A 21,984-nucleotide genomic window follows, 5' to 3' on the forward strand; every position below is an offset into this window, starting at 1 on the left:
TTGCACATCAACTCCAACATTCACAGAAAAAACACGATTTCCACTCCTGTAACTCCTGTATAACTTTGTTAGTTACAGCGAGCAAAGACAACCAGCACCATCGATCATCGTTAACGAGTTTTAATGTTATTCCGCCATTGCCACACACATACCACAGCTATGGTAAACCATCACTCAGAACCCCATCAATACGGTCGGGATGGGGTGTCTTGCTCCTGTGTGAGGGGTACGTCCTACATGGTCCTGTCAGAAGTAGGGACTGCTGCCTTGTAGAGGGGGATATTCAAGTCCAGGGTGGAGTGGTGGGCCAGGTAGGGACTGCTGCCTTGTAGAGGGGATATACAAGGCCAGGGTGGAGTGGTGGGCCAGGTAGGGACTGCTGCCTTGTAGAGGGGATATACAAGGCCAGGGTGGAGTGGTGGGCCAGGTAGGGACTGCTGCCTTGTAGAGGGGATATTCAAGTCCAGGGTGGAGTGGTGGGCCAGGTAGGGACTGCTGCCTTGTAGAGGGGATATTCAAGTCCAGGGTGGAGTGGTGGGCCAGGTAGGGACTGCTGCCTTGTAGAGGTGGATATACAAGTCCAGAGTGGAGTGGTGGGCCAGGTAGGGACTGCTGCCTTGTAGAGGTGGATATACAAGGCCAGGGTGGAGTGGTGGGCCAGGTAGGGACTGCTGCCTTGTAGAGGGGGATATACAAGTCCAGGGTGGAGTGGTGGGCCAGGTAGGGACTGCTGCCTTGTAGAGGTGGATATACAAGTCCAGAGTGGAGTGGTGGGCCAGGTAGGGACTGCTGCCTTGTAGAGGTGGATATACAAGTCCAGGGTGGAGTGGTGGGCCAGGTAGGGACTGCTGACTTGTAGAGGGGGATATTCAAGGCCAGGGTGGAGTGGTGGGCCAGGTAGGGACTGCTGCCTTGTAGAGAGGGATATTCAAGTCCAGGATGGAGTGGTGGGCCAGGTAGGGACTGCTGCCTTGTAGAGGGGATATACAAGTCCAGGGTGGAGTGGTGGGCCAGGTAGGGACTGCTGCCTTGTAGAGGGGGATATTCAAGTCCAGGGTGGAGTGGTGGGCCAGGTAGGGACTGCTGCCTTGTAGAGGGGATATTCAAGTCCAGGGTGGAGTGGTGGGCCAGGTAGACATTAGGTTTTGAGGCACAGTCCTGGGAAATGCTTGCATTCACCCACTGTATGGCAAGGTGACAAGGTGAAAGCCCTTTTGTGGTAGCAGGGTGGAGATAACCACTTGTGCATTGGGGAAAGTGGAAGAAGCTTTTTCAATCACTCCTGTGAGTGCTGTGGCCACACTTTCCTGCTGGGTCCTCAGGTTGTTTGTGCCAGTGTGAATTATATGTGGCTGAGTGACACTAGTCTGTTCTCCAACAGCTCCAGGACATGCCTAGTGTTTGGGCACCAGAGTTTAGCATTCCAGGTGGCTACCTCATGAAGCTGGTGAGAGAATGCCAAGAGTATGCAAAGATGTCATCAAGGCAAAGGGTGGCTACTTTGAAGAACCTGCCAACCAGGACCTCTATACCAGGCGGTATCAGAGGAAGGACATACAAATTCAGACTCCAGCCACCCTAGTCATAGATTCTTCTCTCTGCTACCGCATGGCAAGCGGTACCGGAGTGCCAAGTCTAGGTCCATGAGGCTTCTAAACAGCTTCTACCCCCAAGCCATAAGACTCCTGAACAGCTATTGAATGGACAAATGGTACATGGTTGGCTGTTGAATGGATAAATGGTACATGGTTGGCTGTTGATTGGATAAATGGTACATGGTTGGCTGTTGAATGGATAAATGGTACATGGTTGGCTGTTGAATGGATAAATGGTACATGATAGGTGGTGAATGGATAAATGGTACATGGTTGGCTGTTGAATGGATAGATGGTACATGGTTGGCTGTTGATTGGATAAATGGTACATGGTTGGCTGTTGATTAGATAAATGGTACATGGTTGGCTGTTGAATGGATAGATGGTACATGGTTGGCTGTTGAATGGATAGATGGTACATGGTTGGCTGTTGAATTGATAGATGGTACATGGTTGACTGTTGATTGGATAGATGGTACATGGTTGGCTGTTGAATGGATAGATGGTACATGGTTGGCTGTTGAATGGATAGATGGTACATGGTTGGCTGTTGAATGGATAGATGGTACATGGTTGGCTGTTGATTGGATAAATGGTACATGGTTGGCTGTTGATTGGATAAATGGTACATGGTTGGCTTTTGAATGGATAGATGGTACATGGTTGGCTGTTGAATGGATAGATGGTACATGGTTGGCTGTTTTTATGGATAGATGGTACATGGTTGGTTGTTGAATGGATAGATGGTACATGGTTGGCTGTTGAATGGATAGATGGTACATGGTTGGCTGTTGATTGGATAAATGGTACATGGTTGGCTGTTGATTGGATAAATGGTACATGGTTGGCTGTTGAATGGATAGATGGTACATGGTTGGCTGTTGAATGGATAGATGGTACATGGTTGGCTGTTGAATGGATAGATGGTACATGGTTGGCTGTTGATTGGATAAATGGTACATGGTTGGCTGTTGATTGGATAAATGGTACATGGTTGGCTTTTGAATGGATAGATGGTACATGGTTGGCTGTTGAATGGATAGATGGTACATGGTTGGCTGTTGAATTGATAGATGGTACATGGTTGGCTGTTGAATTGATAGATGGTACATGGTTGGTTGTTGAATGGATAGATGGTACATGGTTGGCTGTTGAATGGATAGATGGTACATGGTTGGCTGTTGATTGGATAAATGGTACATGGTTGGCTGCTGAATGGATAAATGGTACATGGTTGGCTGCTGAATGGATAGATGGTACATGGTTGGCTGTTGAATGGATAGATGGTACATGGTTGGCTGTTGATTGGATAAATGGTACATGGTTGGCTGTTGATTGGATAAATAGTAAATGGTTGACTGTTGATTGGATAGATGGTACATGGTTGGCTGTTGAATGGATAGATGGTACATGGTTGGCTGTTGAATGGATAGATGGTACATGGTTGGCTGTTGAATGGATAGATGGTACATGGTTGGCTGTTGATTGGATAGATGGTAGAAGCCTGATAATAAACCAGTCAGAAAAAGAGACATGTCCAGCAATATGGTTATGGTTCAGACCAGGGGGTCATCAAACTCTTATGCCCAAGGACCCCTTCACAGGAAAACCAGGGACCCCCTCACAGGAAAACCAGGGACCCCCATCATACATTAGCAAAAAAAATAGGCCTACGTTTTAATGTTTTCACTAGGCCACTGCTCCACTCGGGAGGCCTCAGGCCTCTGTTTGAATGTTTTCATTAGGCCACTGCTCCACTCGGGAGGCCTCAGGCCTCTGTTTGAATGTTTTCATTAAGCCACTGCTCCACTCGGGAGGCCTCAGGCCTCTGTTTGAATGTTTTCATTAGGCCACTCCTCCACTCGGGAGGCCTCAGGCCTCTGTTTGAATGTTTTCATTAGGCCACTGCTCCACTCGGGAGGCCTCAGGCCTACGTTTTAATGTTTTCATTAGGCCACTGCTCCACTCGGGAGGCCTCAGGCCTGTTTGAATGTTTTCATTAGGCCACTGCTCCACTCGGGAGGCCTCAGGCCTACGTTTTAATGTTTTCATTAGGCCACTGCTCCACTCGGGAGGCCTCAGGCCTACGTTTGAATGTTTTCATTAGGCCACTGCTCCACTCGGGAGGCCTCAGGCCTCTGTTTGAATGTTTTCATTAGGCCACTGCTCCACTCGGGAGGCCTCAGGCCTACATTTGAATGTCTTCATTAGGCCACTGCTCCACTCGGGAGGCCTCAGACCTACATTTGAATGTCTTCATTAGGCCACTGCTCCACTCGGGAGGCCTCAGGCCTCTGTTTGAATGTTTTCATTAGGCCACTGCTCCACTCGGGAGGCCTCAAGCCTCTGTTTGAATGTTTTCATTAGGCCACTGCTCCACTCGGGAGGCCTCAGGCCTACGTTTGAATGTTTTCATTTGGCCACCTCCTGGGAGGCCTCAGACCTACATTTGAATGTCTTCATTAGGCCACTGCTCCACTCGGGAGGCCTCAGGCCTGTTTGAATGTTTTCATTAGGCCACTGCTCCACTCGGGAGGCCTCAGGCCTACGTTTTAATGTTTTCATTAGGCCACTGCTCCACTCGGGAGGCCTCAGGACTACGTTTGAATGTTTTCATTAGGCCACTGCTCCACTCGGGAGGCCTCAGGCCTCTGTTTGAATGTTTTCATTAGGCCACTGCTCCACTCGGGAGGCCTCAGGCCTCTGTTTGAATGTTTTCATTAGGCCACTGCTCCACTCGGGAGGCCTCAGGCCTCTGTTTGAATGTTTTCAATAGGCCACTGCTCCACTCGGGAGGCCTCAGGCCTCTGTTTGAATGTTTTCATTAGGCCACTGCTCCACTCGGGAGGCCTCAGGCCTACGTTTGAATGTTTTCATTTGGCCACTGCTCCACTCGGGAGGCCTCAGACCTACATTTGAATGTCTTCATTAGGCCACTGCTCCACTCGGGAGGCCTCAGGCCTCTGTTTGAATGTTTTCATTAGGCCACTGCTCTACTCGGGAGGCCTCAGGCCTACGTTTGAATGTTTTCATTAGGCCACTGCTCCACTCGGGAGGCCTCAGGCCTACGTTTGAATGTTTTCATTAGGCCACTGCTCCACTCGGGAGGCCTCAGACCTACATTTGAATGTCTTCATTAGGCCACTGCTCCACTCGGGAGGCCTCAGGCCTCTGTTTTAATGTTTTCATTAGGCCACTGCTCCACTCGGGAGGCCTCAGGCCTCTGTTTGAATGTTTTCATTAGGCCACTGCTCCACTCGGGAGGCCTCAGGCCTCTGTTTGAATGTTTTCATTAGGCCACTGCTCCACTCGGGAGGCCTCAGGCCTACGTTTTAATGCGTCTATTAGCCTACCATTATTATACTCCAGGTGCATCAAACTCCTCTATTCCCCCAAAATAACAATGTTGGCTTGCAATACAGTTCATCCACCACTAGAAGTTGTGCGTACACATGATTTGAGATTTGTGTGAAGATACGCACAGCACACTATCCTGTCAAATTCAAAATGGAGAAATACCAAACTTTGGTGTTGAATGAGGCCCCAGGGAGGTTCATACTGGTACTGCATACCTTCAACACTGATGGCCCCTGAAGACCTCATCAAAGATTATGTTTTAATGCAGCAGCTGTTGATATTTGTATGGTTTTCTAGGAGCAACGGGTGTAGAGGACCGTCTACAAGATGGTGTCCCAGAGACCATTGCGTCGCTGCGGAAGGCAGGGCTCCAGATCTGGGTTCTGACGGGGGACAAACAGGAGACAGCCATCAACATCGCCTACGCTTGCAAGCTGCTGGAACCTGACGACGAGATCATCACACTCAACGCGGACTCTCAGGTGAGATCATCACACTCAACGCGGACTCTCAGGTGAGATCATCACACTCAATGCTGACTCTCAGGTGAGATCATCACACTCAACGCTGGCTCTCAGGTGAGATCATCACACTCAACGCTGGCTCTCAGGTGAGATCATCACACTCAATGCCAGTGGTGGAAAAAGTACCCACTTGTCATACTTGAGCCAGGGGCTCCAACACTCAGACATCATTTACAAAGGATGCATGTGTGTTTAGTGAGTCCGCCAGTAGGGATGACCGGGGATGTTCTCTGTTTAGAAAGTCCTCCAGATCAGATGCAGTAGGGATGACCAGGGTTGTTCTCTGTTTAGTGAGTCCTCCAGATCAGAGGCAGTAGGGATGACCGGGGATGTTCTCTGTTTAGTGAGTCCTCCAGATCAGAGGCAGTAGGGATGACCGGGGATGTTCTCTGTTTAGTGAGTCCTCCAGATCAGAGGCAGCAGATGACCAGGGATGTTCTCTGTTTAGTGAGTCCTCCAGATCAGAGGCAGTAGGGATGACCGGGGATGTTCTCTGTTTAGTGAGTCCTCCAGATCAGAGGCAGTAGGGATGACCAGGGATGTTCTCTGTTTAGTGAGTCCTCCAGATCAGAGGCAGCAGATGACCAGGGATGTTCTCTGTTTAGTGAGTCCTCCAGATCAGAGGCAGTAGTGATGACCAGGGATGTTCTCTGTTTAGTGAGTCCTCCAGATCAGAGGCAGTAGGGATGACCAGGGATGTTCTCTGTTTAGTGAGTCCTCCAGATCAGAGGCAGTAGATGACCAGGGATGTTCTCTGTTTAGTGAGTCCTCCAGATCAGAGGCAGTAGTGATGACCAGGGATGTTCTCTGTTTAGTGAGTCCTCCAGATCAGAGGCAGTAGGGATGACCAGGGATGTTCTCTGTTTAGTGAGTCCTCCAGATCAGAGGCAGTAGATGACCAGGGATGTTCTCTGTTTAGTGAGTCCTCCAGATCAGAAGCAGTAGGGATGACCAGGGATGTTCTCTGTTTAGTGAGTCCTCCAGATCAGATCAGTTAATGGTTACATGGTTAGCAGATGTTAATGGACACGTGGTTAGCAGATGTTATTGGTCACATGGTTAGCAGATGTTATTGGTCACATGGTTAGCAGATGTTATTGGTCACGTGGTTAGCAGATGTTATTGGTCACATGGTTAGCAGATGTTAATGGTCACATGGTTAGCAGATGTTATTGGTCACATGGTTAGCAGATGTTATTGGTCACATGGTTAGCAGATGTTATTGGTCACATGGTTAGCAGATGTTATTGGTCACATGGTTAGCAGATGTTAATGGTCACATGGTTAGCAGATGTTAATGGTCACATGGTTAGCAGATGTTATTGGTCACGTGGTTAGCAGATGTTAATGGACACATGGTTAGCAGATGTTGATGGTCACATGGTTAGCAGATGTTATTGGACACATGGTTAGCAGATGTTATTGGTCACATGGTTAGCAGATGTTATTGGTCACGTGGTTAGCAGATGTTAATGGTCACATGGTTAGCAGATGTTATTGGTCACATACCCATGGTTAGCAGATGTCAATGCGAGGATAGCGAAATGCTTGTGCTTCTAGTTCTGACAGTGCAGTAATAATCTAACAATTCCACAACAACTACCTAATACACACAAATCTAAAGGGGTGAATGAGAATATGTACATATAAATATATGAATGAGCGATGGCCGAGCGGCATAGGCAAGGTGCAGTAGATGGTATAGAGTACAGTATATACATATGATGTAAGATATGTAAGCATTATTAAAGTGGCATTATGTGACTATTGACTAGTGATCCATTTATTAAAGTGGCCAGTGATTGGGTGTCAATGTAGGCAGCAGCCTCTCTGAGTTAGTGATGGCTGTTTACCAGTCTGATGGCCTTGAGATAGAAGCTGTTTAACAGTCTGATGGCCTTGAGATAGAAGCTGTTTACCAGTCTGATAGCCTTGAGATAGAAGCTGTTTACCAGTCTGATGGCCTTGAGATAGAAGCTGTTTACCAGTCTGATAGCCTTGAGATAGAAGCTGTTTAACAGTCTGATGGCCTTGAGATAGAAGCTGTTTACCAGTCTGATGGCCTTGAGATAGAAGCTGTTTAACAGTCTGATGGCCTTGAGATGGAAGCTGTTTTTCAGTCTCTCGGTTCCAGATTTGATGCACGTGTACTGACCTCGCCTTCTGGATGATAGCGGGGTGAACAGGCAGTGGCTCGGGTGGTAGATGTCCTTGATGATCTTTATGGCCTTCCTGTAACATCGGGTGGTGTAGGTGTCCTGGAGGGCAGGTAGTTTGCCCCCGGTGATGCGTTGTGCAGACCTCACTACCCTCTGGAGAGCCCTGCGGTTTTGGGCGGTGCAGTTGCCGTACCAGGCGGTGACACAGCCCGGTATTCAAACTGAAGTGGGTCTAGGGTGTCAGGTAGGGTGGAGGTGATATGATCCTTGACTAGTCTCTCAAAGCACTTCATGATGACAGAAGTGAGTGCTACGGGGCGATAGTGATTTAGTTCAGTTATCTTTGCCTTCTTGGGTACAGGAACAATGGTGGCCATCTTGAAGCATGTGGGGACAGCAGACTGGGATAAGTAATGATGGACTGTCATTTCTCTTTGCTTATTTGAGCTGTTCTTGCCATTATTTGGACTTAGCTTTATTTCGTAAAATACCTTCTTCTGTATACCCCCCCTACCTTGTCACAACATAACTGATTGGCTCAAACACATCAAGAAGGAAATGCATTTCACAAATTAAATGTATTTTGATTTGTTGAACACTTCTTTAGTAACAACATGATTCCATATGTGTTATTTCATAGTTTATGTCTTCACTATAATTCTATCCGTGTCCTGCGTGAAGCAGAATATTACAATTCTTCAGGTCCTGTTGATAGGATAGTCTTGAGCGGAGCTCATCCAGTTTATTCTCTAGTCATTGTACATTCCATTAGCAAACGGACAATCAGGTAGAGGCAGTTTATTTACTCGCCAACGTAGTGTCTTGCTCCGTCACTTCCTCTTTCAAGTCCCGGGTATTAGGGCCTGTTTCGGAGTAAGAAGAATGTCCTGCCTACTCCGTTAAAGTAGAAATTTACATCCAAATTGTGGTTAGTGATCGATGTTCTAATGTCCAGAAGTTGTTTTCATACATAGGAAATTATGGCAGAGACATTATGTACCAAAATAATTAAGATCAGTCTAAAATAAACTGAATTGATCAGGAGCCTTGTAAAACTGCTTGTATCCACTGCAGCACCATCTAACTGGAGGAGAGCTTCTACTACTGTTATGCCGGTCTCTCTCCCTCTGTCTCTCTGACCCCATGCCTCTCTCTCTCTCCCTGTCTGTCTCTCTCTGATCCTATGCCTGTCTCTCTCCCTCTCTGCCTGTCTCTCTCTTTCCCTCTCTGCCTGTCTCTCTCGCTTTCCCTCTCTCTCTCCCTCTCGGCCTGTCTCTCTCTCTCCCTCTCGGCCTGTCTCTCTCTCTCCCTCTCTGCCTGTCTCTCTCTCTCTCTCTCTGCCTGCCTCCCTCTCTCTCTGCCTCCCTCTCTCTCTGCCTCTCTGCCTCTCTCTCTCTCTCTCTCTCCCTCTCTGCCTGTCTCTCTCCCTCTCTGCCTGTCTCTCTCCCTCTCTGCCTGTCTCTCTCTCTCTCCCTCTCTGCCTGTCTCTCTCCCTCTCTGCCTGTCTCTGCCTCTCTGCCTCTCTCTCTCTCTCCCTCTCTGCCTGTCTCTCTCCCTCTCTGCCTGTCTCTCTCTCTCTCCCTCTCTGCCTGTCTCTCTCTCTCCCTCTCTGCCTGTCTCTCTCTCTCTGCCTCTCTCTCTCCCTCTCTGCCTGTCTCTCGCTCTCTCTGCCTGCCTCTCTCTCTCTCCCTCTCTGCCTGTCTCTCTCTCTCTGCCTGTCTCTCTCTCTCTCCCTCTCTGCCTGTCTCTCTCTCTCTGCCTCTCTCTCTCTCCCTCTCTGCCTGTCTCTCGCTCTCTCTGCCTGTCTCTCTCTCTCTCCCTCTCTGCCTGTCTCTCGCTCTCTCTGCCTGTATCTCTCCCTCTCTGCCTGTCTCTCTCTCTCTCCTCTCTGCCTGTCTCTCTCTCTCTCTCCCTCTCTGCCTGTCTCTCTCTCTCCCTCTCTGCCTGTCTCTCTCTCTCCCTCTCTGCCTGTCTCTCTCTCTCTCCCTCTCCTCTCTGCCTGTCTCTCTCTCTCTCGCTCTCTGCCTGTCTCTCTCTCCCCCTCTCTGCCTGTCTCTCTCTCTCTCCCTCTCTGCCTGTCTCTCTCGCTCCCTCTCTGCCTGTCTCTCTCTCTCCCTCTCTGCCTGTCTCTCTCTCTCCCTCTCTGCCTGTCTCTCTCTCTCTCCCTCTCTGCATGTCTCTCTCTCTCCCTCTCCTCTCTGCCTGTCTCTCTCGCTCTCTGCCTGTCTCTCTCTCTCCCCCTCTCTGCCTGTCTCTCTCTCTCCCTCTCTGCCTGTCTCTCTCTCTCCCTCTCTGCCTGTCTCTCTCTCCCCCTCTCTGCCTGTCTCTCTCTCCCCCTCTCTGCCTGTCTCTCTCTCCCCCTCTCTGCCTGTCTCTCTCTCCCCCTCTCTGCCTGTCTCTCTCTCCCCCTCTCTGCCTGTCTCTCTCTCTCCCCCTCTCTGCCTGTCTCTCTCCCTCTCTGCCCTGTCGGTCTCTGCAACAGGAGGCGATGGCAGTCCTTCTAGAGGAGAGTCTACACTACATCCAGGCTAAGTTCCTGTCCTCGGATCCTTCCAGATCCTTTCAGAAAGACTACGCTCCAGCCTACTCCTTCCCCCCTCCTCCTCCTCCCCCCCCCTCCCCCTCCCAGACCCAGTCCTTCCTGGTGCACCGGCTGGGTTTGGTGATTGACGGGCGGACGCTGGCCTACGCGCTGGACAGCACCCTCGATGAGAAGTTCCTGGCGGTGGCGAGGAGCTGTCGTTCAGTCCTCTGCTGTCGCTCCACACCGCTGCAGAAGAGTATGGTGGTTAAACTGGTCCGGAACAAACTGAAGGTCATGACACTGGCCATAGGTATGTACCAGTCTAGTTCCTCAACGCTGCCCACAGTTATGTACCAGTCTAGTTCCTCAACGCTGGCTATAGGTATGTACCAGTCTAGTTCCTCAACGTTGGCCATAGGTATGTACCAGTCTAGTTCCTCAACGCTGGCTATAGGTATGTACCAGTCTAGTTCGTCAACGCTGGCTATAGGTATGTACCAGTCTAGTTCAACAAAGTTAAAAAAAATATATATATATATATAGAATCTTTTAACGGTTACAGAGACACACCTACTCATTCAAGGGTTTTTCTGTATTTTTACTATTTTCAACATTGTAGAATAGTAGTGAAGACATCAACACTATGTAATAACACATATGGAATCATGTAGTAACCAGAAAAGTGTTAAACAAATCAACATATATTTGAGATTCTTCAAAGTAGCCATCCTTTGCCTTGATGACAGCTTTTCACACTCTTGGCATTCTCGCAATTCTCTCAAATTCTTACACAGCTATAAAAGTCATACTTCACCCACCACATACACAGATATAAAAGTCATACTTCACCCCCACATACACAGATATAAAAGTCATACTTCACCCACCACATACACAGATATAAAAGTCATACTTCACCCCCACATACACAGATATAAAAGTCATACTTCACCCACCACATTCACACTCAGCTATAAGTCATACTTCACCAACCACATTCACACTCCGCTATAAAAGTCATACTTCACCAACCACATACACACTCAGCTATAAGTCATACTTCACCAACCACATTCACACTCCGCTATAAGTCATACTTCACCAACCACATACACACTCAGCTATAAGTCATACTTCACCAACCACATGCACACTCAGCTATAAGTCATACTTCACCAACCACATTCACACTCAGCTATAAGTCATACTTCACCAACCACATACACACTCAGCTATAAGTCATACTTCACCAACCACATTCACACTCAGCTATAAGTCATACTTCACCAACCACATGCACACTCAGCTATAAGTCATACTTCACCAACCACATTCACACTCAGCTATAAGTCATACTTCACCAACCACATTCACACTCAGCTATAAGTCATACTTCACCAACCACATACACACTCAGCTATAAGTCATACTTCACCAACCACATACACACTCAGCTATAAGTCATACTTCACCAACCACATTCACACTCAGCTATAAGTCATACTTCACCAACCACATACACACTCAGCTATAAGTCATACTTCACCAACCACATTCACACTCAGCTATAAAAGTCATACTTCACCAACCACATTCACACTCAGCTATAAGTCATACTTCACCAACCACATACACACTCAGCTATAAGTCATACTTCACCAACCACATTCACACTCAGCTATAAGTCATACTTCACCAACCACATTCACACTCAGCTATAAGTCATACTTCACCAACCACATTCACACTCCGCTATAAGTCATACTTCACCAACCACATTCACACTCAGCTATAAGTCATACTTCACCAACCACATGCACACTCAGCTATAAGTCATACTTCACCAACCACATTCACACTCAGCTATAAGTCATACTTCACCAACCACATTCACACTCAGCTATAAGTCATACTTCACCAACCACATACACACTCAGCTATAAGTCATACTTCACCAACCACATTCAAAGTCATACTCAGCTATAAGTCATACTTCACCAACCACATACACACTCAGCTATAAGTCATACTTCACCAACCACATTCACACTCAGCTATAAGTCATACTTCACCAACCACATTCACACTCAGCTATAAGTCATACTTCACCAACCACATTCAGACTCAGCTATAAGTCATACTTCACCAACCACATTCACACTCAGCTATAAGTCATACTTCACCAACCACATTCACACTCAGCTATAAGTCATACTTCACCAACCACATACACACTCAGCTATAAGTCATACTTCACCAACCACATTCAGACTCAGCTATAAGTCATACTTCACCAACCACATTCACACTCAGCTATAAGTCATACTTCACCAACCACATTCACACTCAGCTATAAGTCATACTTCACCAACCACATTCACACTCAGCTATAAGTCATACTTCACCAACCACATACACACTCAGCTATAAGTCATACTTCACCAACCACATTCACACTCAGCTATAAGTCATACTTCACCAACCACATTCACACTCAGCTATAAGTCATACTTCACCAACCACATTCACACTCAGCTATAAGTCATACTTCACCAACCACATTCACACTCAGCTATAAGTCATACTTCACCAACCACATTCACACTCAGCTATAAGTCATACTTCACCAACCACATTCACACTCAGCTATAAGTCATACTTCACCAACCACATTCAGACTCAGCTATAAGTCATACTTCACCAACCACATTCACACTCAGCTATAAGTCATACTTCACCAACCACATTCACACTCAGCTATAAGTCATACTTCACCCACCACATTCACACTCCGCTATAAGTCATACTTCACCAACCACATACACACTCAGCTATAAGTCATACTTCACCAACCACATTCAGACTCAGCTATAAAAGTCATACTTCACCAACCACATTCAGACTCCGCTATAAAAGTCATACTTCACCAACCACATTCACACTCAGCTATAAGTCATACTTCACCAACCACATTCACACTCCGCTGTTTGTAAGTACAGGAACCTTTGAGGGAACTGTTTCCTCTATGAAGCTGTAGTGTATTCCCCTGTTTACTGACTGTTACTGCTGGTGGGGGTCTTCCCCTGTTTACTGACTGTTACTGCTGATGGGGGTCTTCCCCTGTTTACTGACTGTTACTGCTGTTTACTGACTGTTACTGGTGGTGCTTCCCCCTGTTTACTGACTGTTACTGCTGATGGGGGTCTTCCCCTGTTTACTGACTGTTACTGCTGATGGGGTCTTCCCCTGTTTACTGACTGTTACTGCTGATGGGGTCTTCCCCTGTTTACTGACTGTTACTGCTGGTGGGGGTCTTCCCCTGTTTACTGACTGTTACTGCTGATGGGGGTCTTCCCCTGTTTACTGACTGTCGTTACTGCTGGTCTTCCCCTGTTTACTGACTGTTACTGCTGATGGGGGTCTTCCCCTGTTTACTGACTGTTACTGCTGATGGGGGTCTTCCCCTGTTTACTGACTGTTACTGGTGATGGGGGTCTTCCCCTGTTTACTGACTGTTACTGCTGATGGGGGTCTTCCCTGTTTACTGACTGTTACTGCTGATGGGGGTCTTCCCCTGTTTACTGACTGTTACTGCTGATGGGGGTCTTCCCCTGTTTACTGACTGTTACTGCTGATGGGGGTCTTCCCCTGTTTACTGACTGTTACTGCTGATGGGGTCTTCCCCTGTTTACTGACTGTTACTGCTGATGGGGGTCTTCCCCTGTTTACTGACTGTTACTGCTGGTGGGGGTCTTCCCCTGTTTACTGACTGTTACTGCTGATGGGGGTCTTCCCCTGTTTACTGACTGTTACTGGTGGTGCTGGTGGGGGTCTTCCCCTGTTTACTGACTGTTACTGGTGGTGCTGGTGGGGGTCTTCCCCTGTTTACTGACTGTTACTGGTGGTGCTGGTGGGGGTCTTCCCCTGTTTACTGACTGTTACTGGTGGTGCTGGTGGGGGTCTTCCCCTGTTTACTGACTGTTACTGGTGGTGCTGGTGGGGGTCTTCCCCTGTTTACTGACTGTTACTGGTGGTGCTGGTGGGGTCTTCACCTGTTTACTGACTGTTACTGGTGATGGGGGTCTTCCCCTGTTTACTGACTGTTACTGGTGGTGCTGATGGGGGTCTTCCCCTGTTTACTGACTGTTACTGGTGGTGCTGATGGGGGTCTTCCCCTGTTTACTGACTGTTACTGCTGATGGGGGTCTTCCCCTGTTTACTGACTGTTACTGCTGATGGGGGTCTTCCCCTGTTTACTGACTGTTACTGCTGATGGGGGTCTTCCCCTGTTTACTGACTGTTACTGGTGGTGCTGGTGGGGGTCTTCCCCTGTTTACTGACTGTTACTGCTGATGGGGGTCTTCCCCTGTTTACTGACTGTTACTGCTGATGGGGGTCTTCCCCTGTTTACTGACTGTTACTGCTGATGGGGGTCTTCCCCTGTTTACTGACTGTTACTGGTGATGGGGGTCTTCCCCTGTTTACTGACTGTTACTGGTGGTGCTGGTGGGGGTCTTCACCTGTTTACTGACTGTTACTGGTGATGGGGGTCTTCCCCTGTTTACTGACTGTTACTGGTGGTGGGGGTCTTCCCCTGTTTACTGACTGTTACTGCTGATGGGGTCTTCCCTGTTTACTGACTGTTACTGCTGATGGGGTCTTCCCTGTTTACTGACTGTTACTGCTGATGGTCTTCCCCTGTTTACTGACTGTTACTGCTGATGGGGTCTTCCCTGTTTACTGACTGTTACTGCTGATGGGGGTCTTCCCCTGTTTACTGACTGTTACTGCTGATGGGGGTCTTCCCCTGTTTACTGACTGTTACTGCTGATGGGGTCTTCCCTGTTTACTGACTGTTACTGCTGGTGGGGTCTTCCCTGTTTACTGACTGTTACTGCTGATGGGGGTCTTCCCCTGTTTACTGACTGTTACTGGTGGTGCTGGTGGGGGTCTTCCCCTGTTTACTGACTGTTACTGGTGGTGCTGGTGGGGGTCTTCACCTGTTTACTGACTGTTACTGGTGGTGCTGGTGGGGGTCTTCCCCTGTTTACTGACTGTTACTGGTGGTGCTGGTGGGGGTCTTCCCCTGTTTACTGACTGTTACTGGTGGTGCTGGTGGGGGTCTTCACCTGTTTACTGACTGTTACTGGTGATGGGGGTCTTCCCCTGTTTACTGACTGTTACTGGTGGTGCTGATGGGGGTCTTCCCCTGTTTACTGACTGTTACTGGTGGTGCTGATGGGGGTCTTCCCCTGTTTACTGACTGTTACTGCTCATGGGGGTCTTCCCCTGTTTACTGACTGTTACTGCTGATGGGGGTCTTCCCCTGTTTACTGACTGTTACTGCTGATGGGGGTCTTCCCCTGTTTACTGACTGTTACTGCTGATGCTGGGGGGGTCTTCCCTTCCCTGTTTACTGACTGTTACTGGTGGTGCTGGTGGGGTCTTCCCTGTTTACTGACTGTTACTGGTGGTGCTGGTGGGGGTCTTCCCCTGTTTACTGACTGTTACTGGTGGTGCTGGTGGGGGTCTTCACCTGTTTACTGACTGTTACTGGTGGTGCTGGTGGGGGTCTTCCCCTGTTTACTGACTGTTACTGGTGGGGCTGGTGGGGGTCTTCCCCTGTTTACTGACTGTTACTGGTGGTGCTGGTGGGGGTCTTCCCCTGTTTACTGACTGTTACTGGTGGTGCTGGTGGGGGTCTTCACCTGTTTTGCTGTTTTAGCACCAAGGTGGAGTACAGAGGACAAGTGGTTGGGAGCTACTAGCTCCTCTTACTGAGTGTGTCTCTCTCTCTCCCTCCCACTCTCCCTCCCTCCTCCCATCCCCCTCTCCCCCTCTCCCTCCCTCCTCCCATCCCCCTCCCCCTCTCCCTTCCCCCATCCCCCTCTCCCCCTCTCCCTCCCTCCTCCCATCCCCCTCTCCCCCCCTCTCCCTCCCTCCCCTCCCTCCCTCCCATCCCCCTCTCCCCCTCTCCCATCCCTCTCCCTCCCTCCTCCCATCCCCCCCTCTCCCCCCCCCTCCCCCCTCCCCCTCCCCCTCCCCCTCTCCCTCCCCTCCTCCCATCCCCTTCCCCCTCTCCCCTCCCCCCCCTCTCCCCCTCTCCCTCCCCCTCCATCCTCCCATCCCCCTCCCCCTCTCCCTCCCCCTCCTCCCATCCCCCTCCCCCCCCCTCTCCCTCCCTCCTCCCATCCCCCTCACCCCTCTCTCCCTCCCCCTCCTTCCATCCCCCTCACCCCCCCCTCTCCCTCCCTCCTCCCATCCCCTCTCTCCCCCCCCTCTCCCTCCCTCCCTCCTCCCCCTTCCTCTCTCTCCCCTCTCTCTCTCTCCCCCCATCTCATTAATCTCAGGTGATGGGGCTAATGATGTCAGCATGATTCAGGTGGCTGATGTGGGCGTCGGCATCTCAGGACAAGAGGGCATGCAGGTAAAGAGAAACATGAGCTGGGCCTTAAAGGGGGAGAGGACGGAGGGAGGGTGGGAGGTGGAGACAGAAAGGAGAGACTATAGAGACAGTGAGAGCATGAGGAGGGGATGAGGAGTGGGAAAAGAGGGGGGAGCCGAGGGAGGAGGAGAGATGGGGAGACAAGGAGGAAGAGAGAGGACTGAGGAGGAGATCCAGAGAGGAGGAGAACCAGCGAGGAGGAGATCCAGAGAGGAGGAGAACCAGAGAGGAGGAGATCCAGAGAGGAGGAGATCCAGAGAGGAGGAGAATCAGAGAGGAGAGAGGACAGAGGAGGAGATCCAGAGAGGAGGAGATCCAGAGAGGAGGAGATCCAGAGACGAGGAGATCCAGAGAGGAGGAGAATCAGAGAGGAGAGAGGACAGAGAGGAGGAGATCCAGAGAGGAGGAGAAACACAGAGGAGAGAGGACAGAGAGGAGGAGATCCAGAGAGGAGAGAGGACAGAGAGGAGGAGATCCAGAGAGGAGGAGATCTACAGAGGAGAGAGGAGGAGATCCAGAGAGGAGGAGATCCAGAGAGGAGGAGATCTACAGAGGAGAGAGGAGGAGATCCAGAGACGAGGAGATCCAGAGAGGAGGAGAACCAGAGAGGAGAGAGGACAGAGAGGAGGAGATCCAGAGAGGAGGAGAAACACAGAGGAGAGAGGACAGAGAGGAGGAGATCCAGAGAGGAGGAGATCTACAGAGGAGAGAGGAGGAGATCCAGAGAGGAGGAGATCCAGAGAGGAGGAGAAACACAGAGGAGAGAGGACAGAGAGGAGGAGATCCAGAGAGGAGAGAGGAGGAGATCCAGAGAGGAGGAGAAACACAGAGGAGAGAGGACAGAGAGGAGAAGATCCAGAGAGGAGAACCACAGAGGAAGAGAGGACAGAGAGGAGGAGATCCAGAGAGGAGGAGAACCACAGAGGAAGAGAGGACAGAGAGGAGGAGAACCACAGAGGAAGATAGGACAGAGAGGAGGAGAACCAGAGAGGAGGAGATCCAGAGAGGAGGAGAACCACAGAGGAAGATAGGACAGAGAGGAGATCCAGAGAGGAGGAGAACCACAGAGGAAGAGAGGACAGAGAGGAGGAGATCCAGAGAGGAGGAGAACCACAGAGGAAGATAGGACAGAGAGGAGGAGAACCAGAGAGGAGGAGAACCACAGAGGAAGATAGGACAGAGAGGAGGAGAACCAGAGAGGAGGAGAACCAGAGAGGAGAGAACCACAGAGGAGAACCACAGAGGAAGAGAGAGGACAGAGGAGGAAAACCACAGTGGAAGAGGAGGAGTAGATAAGGAGAGAGGATGATAAAATATATAAAGGAATGAGGGATGAGGAAGGACAGGAGGAAGGACAGGAGGAAGGACAGGGGGAAGGACAGGAGGAAGGACTGGGAAGGACAGGAGGAAGGACAGGGGGAAGGACAGGAGGAAAGACAGGGGGAAGGACAGGGGGAAGGACAGGAGGAAGGACAGGAGGAAGGACAGGAGGAAGGACAGGAGGAAGGACAGGAGGAAGGACAGGGGGAAACAGGAAAAAGGACAGGGGGAAGGACAGGAAAAAGGACAGGGGGAAGGACAGGAGGAAGGGAGGGAACATGGTGGAACGGTTGTGACTTGAGGTTATTGTTTGTTAGAGGTGACAGATGGGTGGTGACAGATGGGTGGTGCCGACCAGAGAAAATATAGATTTGTCCTTTTAGTTTGGGAGGGAATGAGTCCCATCTGGTCCTTCAAGTCTCCACCAATACAAAGGACTTATGTAAAAGTCAGGATGGAAATATACTTTTCATAAACCCTTAAAACATTGGAAACAACATCAATGATTACACACACATATAATAATATAACAATGAGTTCTGGTTCCTCCAGAAATGTCCTGTACCTCGGGCCTAAAAGAGTCCAGCCCAGTAAAGGAGTTCAGGGAACTCAAGTGACCTTCGTCACGCAATGTTTGTCCGTTCATACAAGTGTAGCGTAAACCCAGTATTAATCATACAATCAAAATGTCAAACTCTTTTACCACACAACCATAAAGTATCATATCGCAGTAGTCTTCAATTGCAACTGACCACAAATCAATACGGTATAAATCACACTCAAACAAATTAAATACCGTGTGCTAAAAAGTAGTAGTCAGTCGGTCAGTCAGACAATCCGATCCGCTAACAGATCTCCAGCGGAGAAAAGGCCACGAAGAATCAGCAGAGACCAACTGAGATGTGAAGTCCAAAGGAGGCAATGATCCGATCCTGGTTAAACTTGAGACAAGGCTACAAAGCAGCACTTTGAAATACAACAAAACAAACGGAGTGAAGAAGCTTCGGAACTGAGGGTTGAACACTTCCTCATTCACACCACCATCACAAACCCCACTTTTTGTGCAGCTGATGCTGGCAATTTAAAATGTAATTAAAGGGGGAAGCGCCCTATCGGAAGGAGAAGCACTGGGACGGTTCAGACACATTCAGGCCCGTCACAATGAAGGTGGTTTCTGTCGGAACAGAATAATCATTCTCTCTACACTTCACATCTGTAAAATAACGCGGTGATCCTAACTGACCGAAGACAGAGAAACTTTACTAGGATTAAATGTATTTGGCGAAGGTGTATCTAAACTTCCGACTTCAACTGTATGGGAGGTTACCAAATTTGGATTTGTTTTCAAATTATTGGGGGGGGGGTCTGTGTAATCTGAGAGAAATATGTGTCTCTAATATGGTCATACATTTGGCAGGAGGTTGAAACTAGATCCTAAAATCAGCAATGTCCCCCCCCCACACACACACACTAAAACATCCCAAACAGCAGTGATTCAGAGCCTCATCCCCCCCCCCTGACTACACACACACACACACTAAAACACCCCAAACAGCAGGAAACAGCCGTTATCTATGGAGATGTCCTTACATCCACATCTGTCGGGTCTCTCTCTCTCTGACTATTCTGTGTGTCTCTCTCTGAGTATTCTGTGTGTGTCTCTCTCTCTCTCTGAGTATTCTGTGTGTGTGTCTCTCTCTCTCTGAGTATTCTGTGTGTCTCTCTCTCTCTCTGAGTATTCTGTGTGTCTCTCTCTCTCTGACTATTCTGTGTGTCTCTCTCTCTCTCTGACTATTCTGTGTGTCTCTCTCTCTGAGTATTCTGTGTCTCTCTCTCTCTGAGTATTCTGTATTCTGTGTGTCTCTGTCTCTCTCTGAGTATTCTGTGTGTCTCTGAGTATTCTGTGTGTCTCTCTCTCTCTGAGTATTCTGTGTGTGTCTCTCTCTCTGAGTATTCTGAGTATTCTGTGTGTATGTCTCTCTCTCTGAGTATTCTGTGTCTCTCTCTCTCTCTCTGAGTATTCTGTGTGTCTCTCTCTCTCTGAGTATTCTGTGTCTCTCTCTCTCTGAGTATTCTGTGTGTCTCTCTCTCTCTGAGTATTCTGTGTGTCTCTCTCTCTGAGTATTCTGTGTGTGTCTCTCTCTCTCTGAGTATTCTGTGTGTCTCTCTGTCTCTCTGAGTATTCTGTGTGTCTCTCTCTCTCTGAGTATTCTGTGTGTCTCTCTCTCTCTCTGAGTATTCTGTGTGTCTCTCTCTCTTTGAGTATTCTGTGTGTCTCTCTCTCTCTCTGAGTATTCTGTGTGTGTCTCTCTCTCTGAGTATTCTGTGTGTCTCTCTCTCTCTCTGAGTATTCTGTGTGTCTCTCTCTCTCTGAGTATTCTGTGTGTCTCTCTCTCTCTGAGTATTCTGTGTGTGTCTCTCTCTGAGTATTCTGTGTGTGTCTCTCTCTCTGAGTATTCTGTGTGTCTCTCTCTCTCTGAGTATTCTGTGTGTCTCTCTCTCTCTGAGTATTCTGTGTGTGTGTCTCTCTCTCTGAGTATTCTGTGTCTCTCTCTCTCTCTCTCTCTCTGAGTATTCTGTGTGTCTCTCTCTCTCTGAGTATTCTGTGTGTGTCTCTCTCTCTGAGTATTCTGTGTGTGTCTCTCTCTCTGAGTATTCTGTGTGTGTCTCTCTCTCTCTGAGTATTCTGTGTGTCTCTCTCTGAGTATTCTGTGTGTCTCTCTCTGAGTATTCTGTGTGTGTCTCTCTCTCTCTCTGAGTATTCTGTGTGTGTGTCTCTCTCTCTGAGTATTCTGTGTCTCTCTCTCTCTCTGAGTATTCTGTGTGTCTCTCTCTCTGAGTATTCTGTGTGTCTCTCTCTCTCTCTTTGAGTATTCTGTGTGTCTCTCTCTCTCTGAGTATTCTGTGTGTCTCTCTCTCTCTGAGTATTCTGTGTGTCTCTCTCTCTCTGAGTATTCTGTGTGTCTCTCTCTCTCTCTGAGTATTCTGTGTGTCTCTCTCTCTCTGAGTATTCTGTGTGTCTCTCTCTCTCTGAGTATTCTGTGTGTCTCTCTCTCTCTGAGTATTCTGTGTGTCTCTCTCTCTCTCTGAGTATTCTGTGTGTCTCTCTCTCTCTCTGAGTATTCTGTGTGTCTCTCTCTCTGAGTATTCTGTGTGTCTCTCTCTCTGAGTATTCTGTGTGTCTCTCTCTCTCTGAGTATTCTGTGTGTGTCTCTCTCTCTCTGAGTATTCTGTGTGTCTCTCTGTCTCTCTGAGTATTCTGTGTGTCTCTCTCTCTCTGAGTATTCTGTGTGTCTCTCTCTGAGTATTCTGTGTGTGTCTCTCTCTCTCTGAGTATTCTGTGTGTCTCTCTCTCTCTGAGTATTCTGTGTGTGTCTCTCTCTCTGAGTATTCTGTGTGTGTCTCTCTCTCTCTGAGTATTCTGTGTGTGTCTCTCTCTCTCTGAGTATTCTGTGTGTCTCTCTCTCTCTGAGTATTCTGTGTGTCTCTCTCTGAGTATTCTGTGTCTCTCTCTCTGAGTATTATGTGTGTGTCTCTCTCTCTCTCTGAGTATTCTGTGTGTCTCTCTCTCTCTGAGTATTCTGTGTGTCTCTCTCTCTCTGAGTATTCTGTGTGTGTCTCTCTCTGAGTATTCTGTGTGTTCTGTGTGTCTCTCTCTCTCTGAGTATTCTGTGTGTCTCTCTCTCTCTCTGAGTATTCTGTGTGTGTCTCTCTCTCTGTGTGTCTCTCTGTGTGTGTGTCTCTCTCTCTGAGTATTCTGTGTGTGTCTCTCTCTCTCTGAGTATTCTGTGTGTCTCTCTCTCTCTGAGTATTCTGTGTGTCTCTCTCTCTGAGTATTCTGTGTGTCTCTCTCTCTGTGTGTCTCTCTCTGAGTATTCTGTGTGTCTCTCTCTCTCTGAGTATTCTGTGTGTCTCTCTCTCTCTGTATTCTGTGTGTCTCTCTCTGAGTATTCTGTGTGTCTCTCTCTCTCTGAGTATTCTGTGTGTGTCTCTCTCTCTCTGAGTATTCTGTGTGTGTCTCTCTCTCTGAGTATTCTGTGTGTCTCTCTCTCTGAGTATT

At 48.7% G+C, this 21,984-nt stretch overlaps 1 protein-coding gene across 1 annotated transcript in view; it reads left to right on the forward strand.

Annotated features, from left to right (window-relative positions):
* atp10a (ATPase phospholipid transporting 10A) overlaps window positions 1–21,984 on the forward strand; it is a 171,996-nt gene that overhangs the window by 115,880 nt on the left and 34,132 nt on the right. Inside the window, exons 13-15 of the mRNA XM_064952702.1 lie at window positions 5,250–5,434; window positions 10,118–10,469; window positions 16,510–16,586. Of these exons, the coding sequence (XP_064808774.1) occupies window positions 5,250–5,434; window positions 10,118–10,469; window positions 16,510–16,586 (614 nt within the window). The remainder of the gene's footprint in view (window positions 1–5,249; window positions 5,435–10,117; window positions 10,470–16,509; window positions 16,587–21,984) is intronic.

The sequence above is a fragment of the Oncorhynchus masou genome, chromosome 31, assembly GCF_036934945.1.
Source record: "Oncorhynchus masou masou isolate Uvic2021 chromosome 31, UVic_Omas_1.1, whole genome shotgun sequence".
NCBI lineage: Eukaryota > Metazoa > Chordata > Actinopteri > Salmoniformes > Salmonidae > Oncorhynchus > Oncorhynchus masou.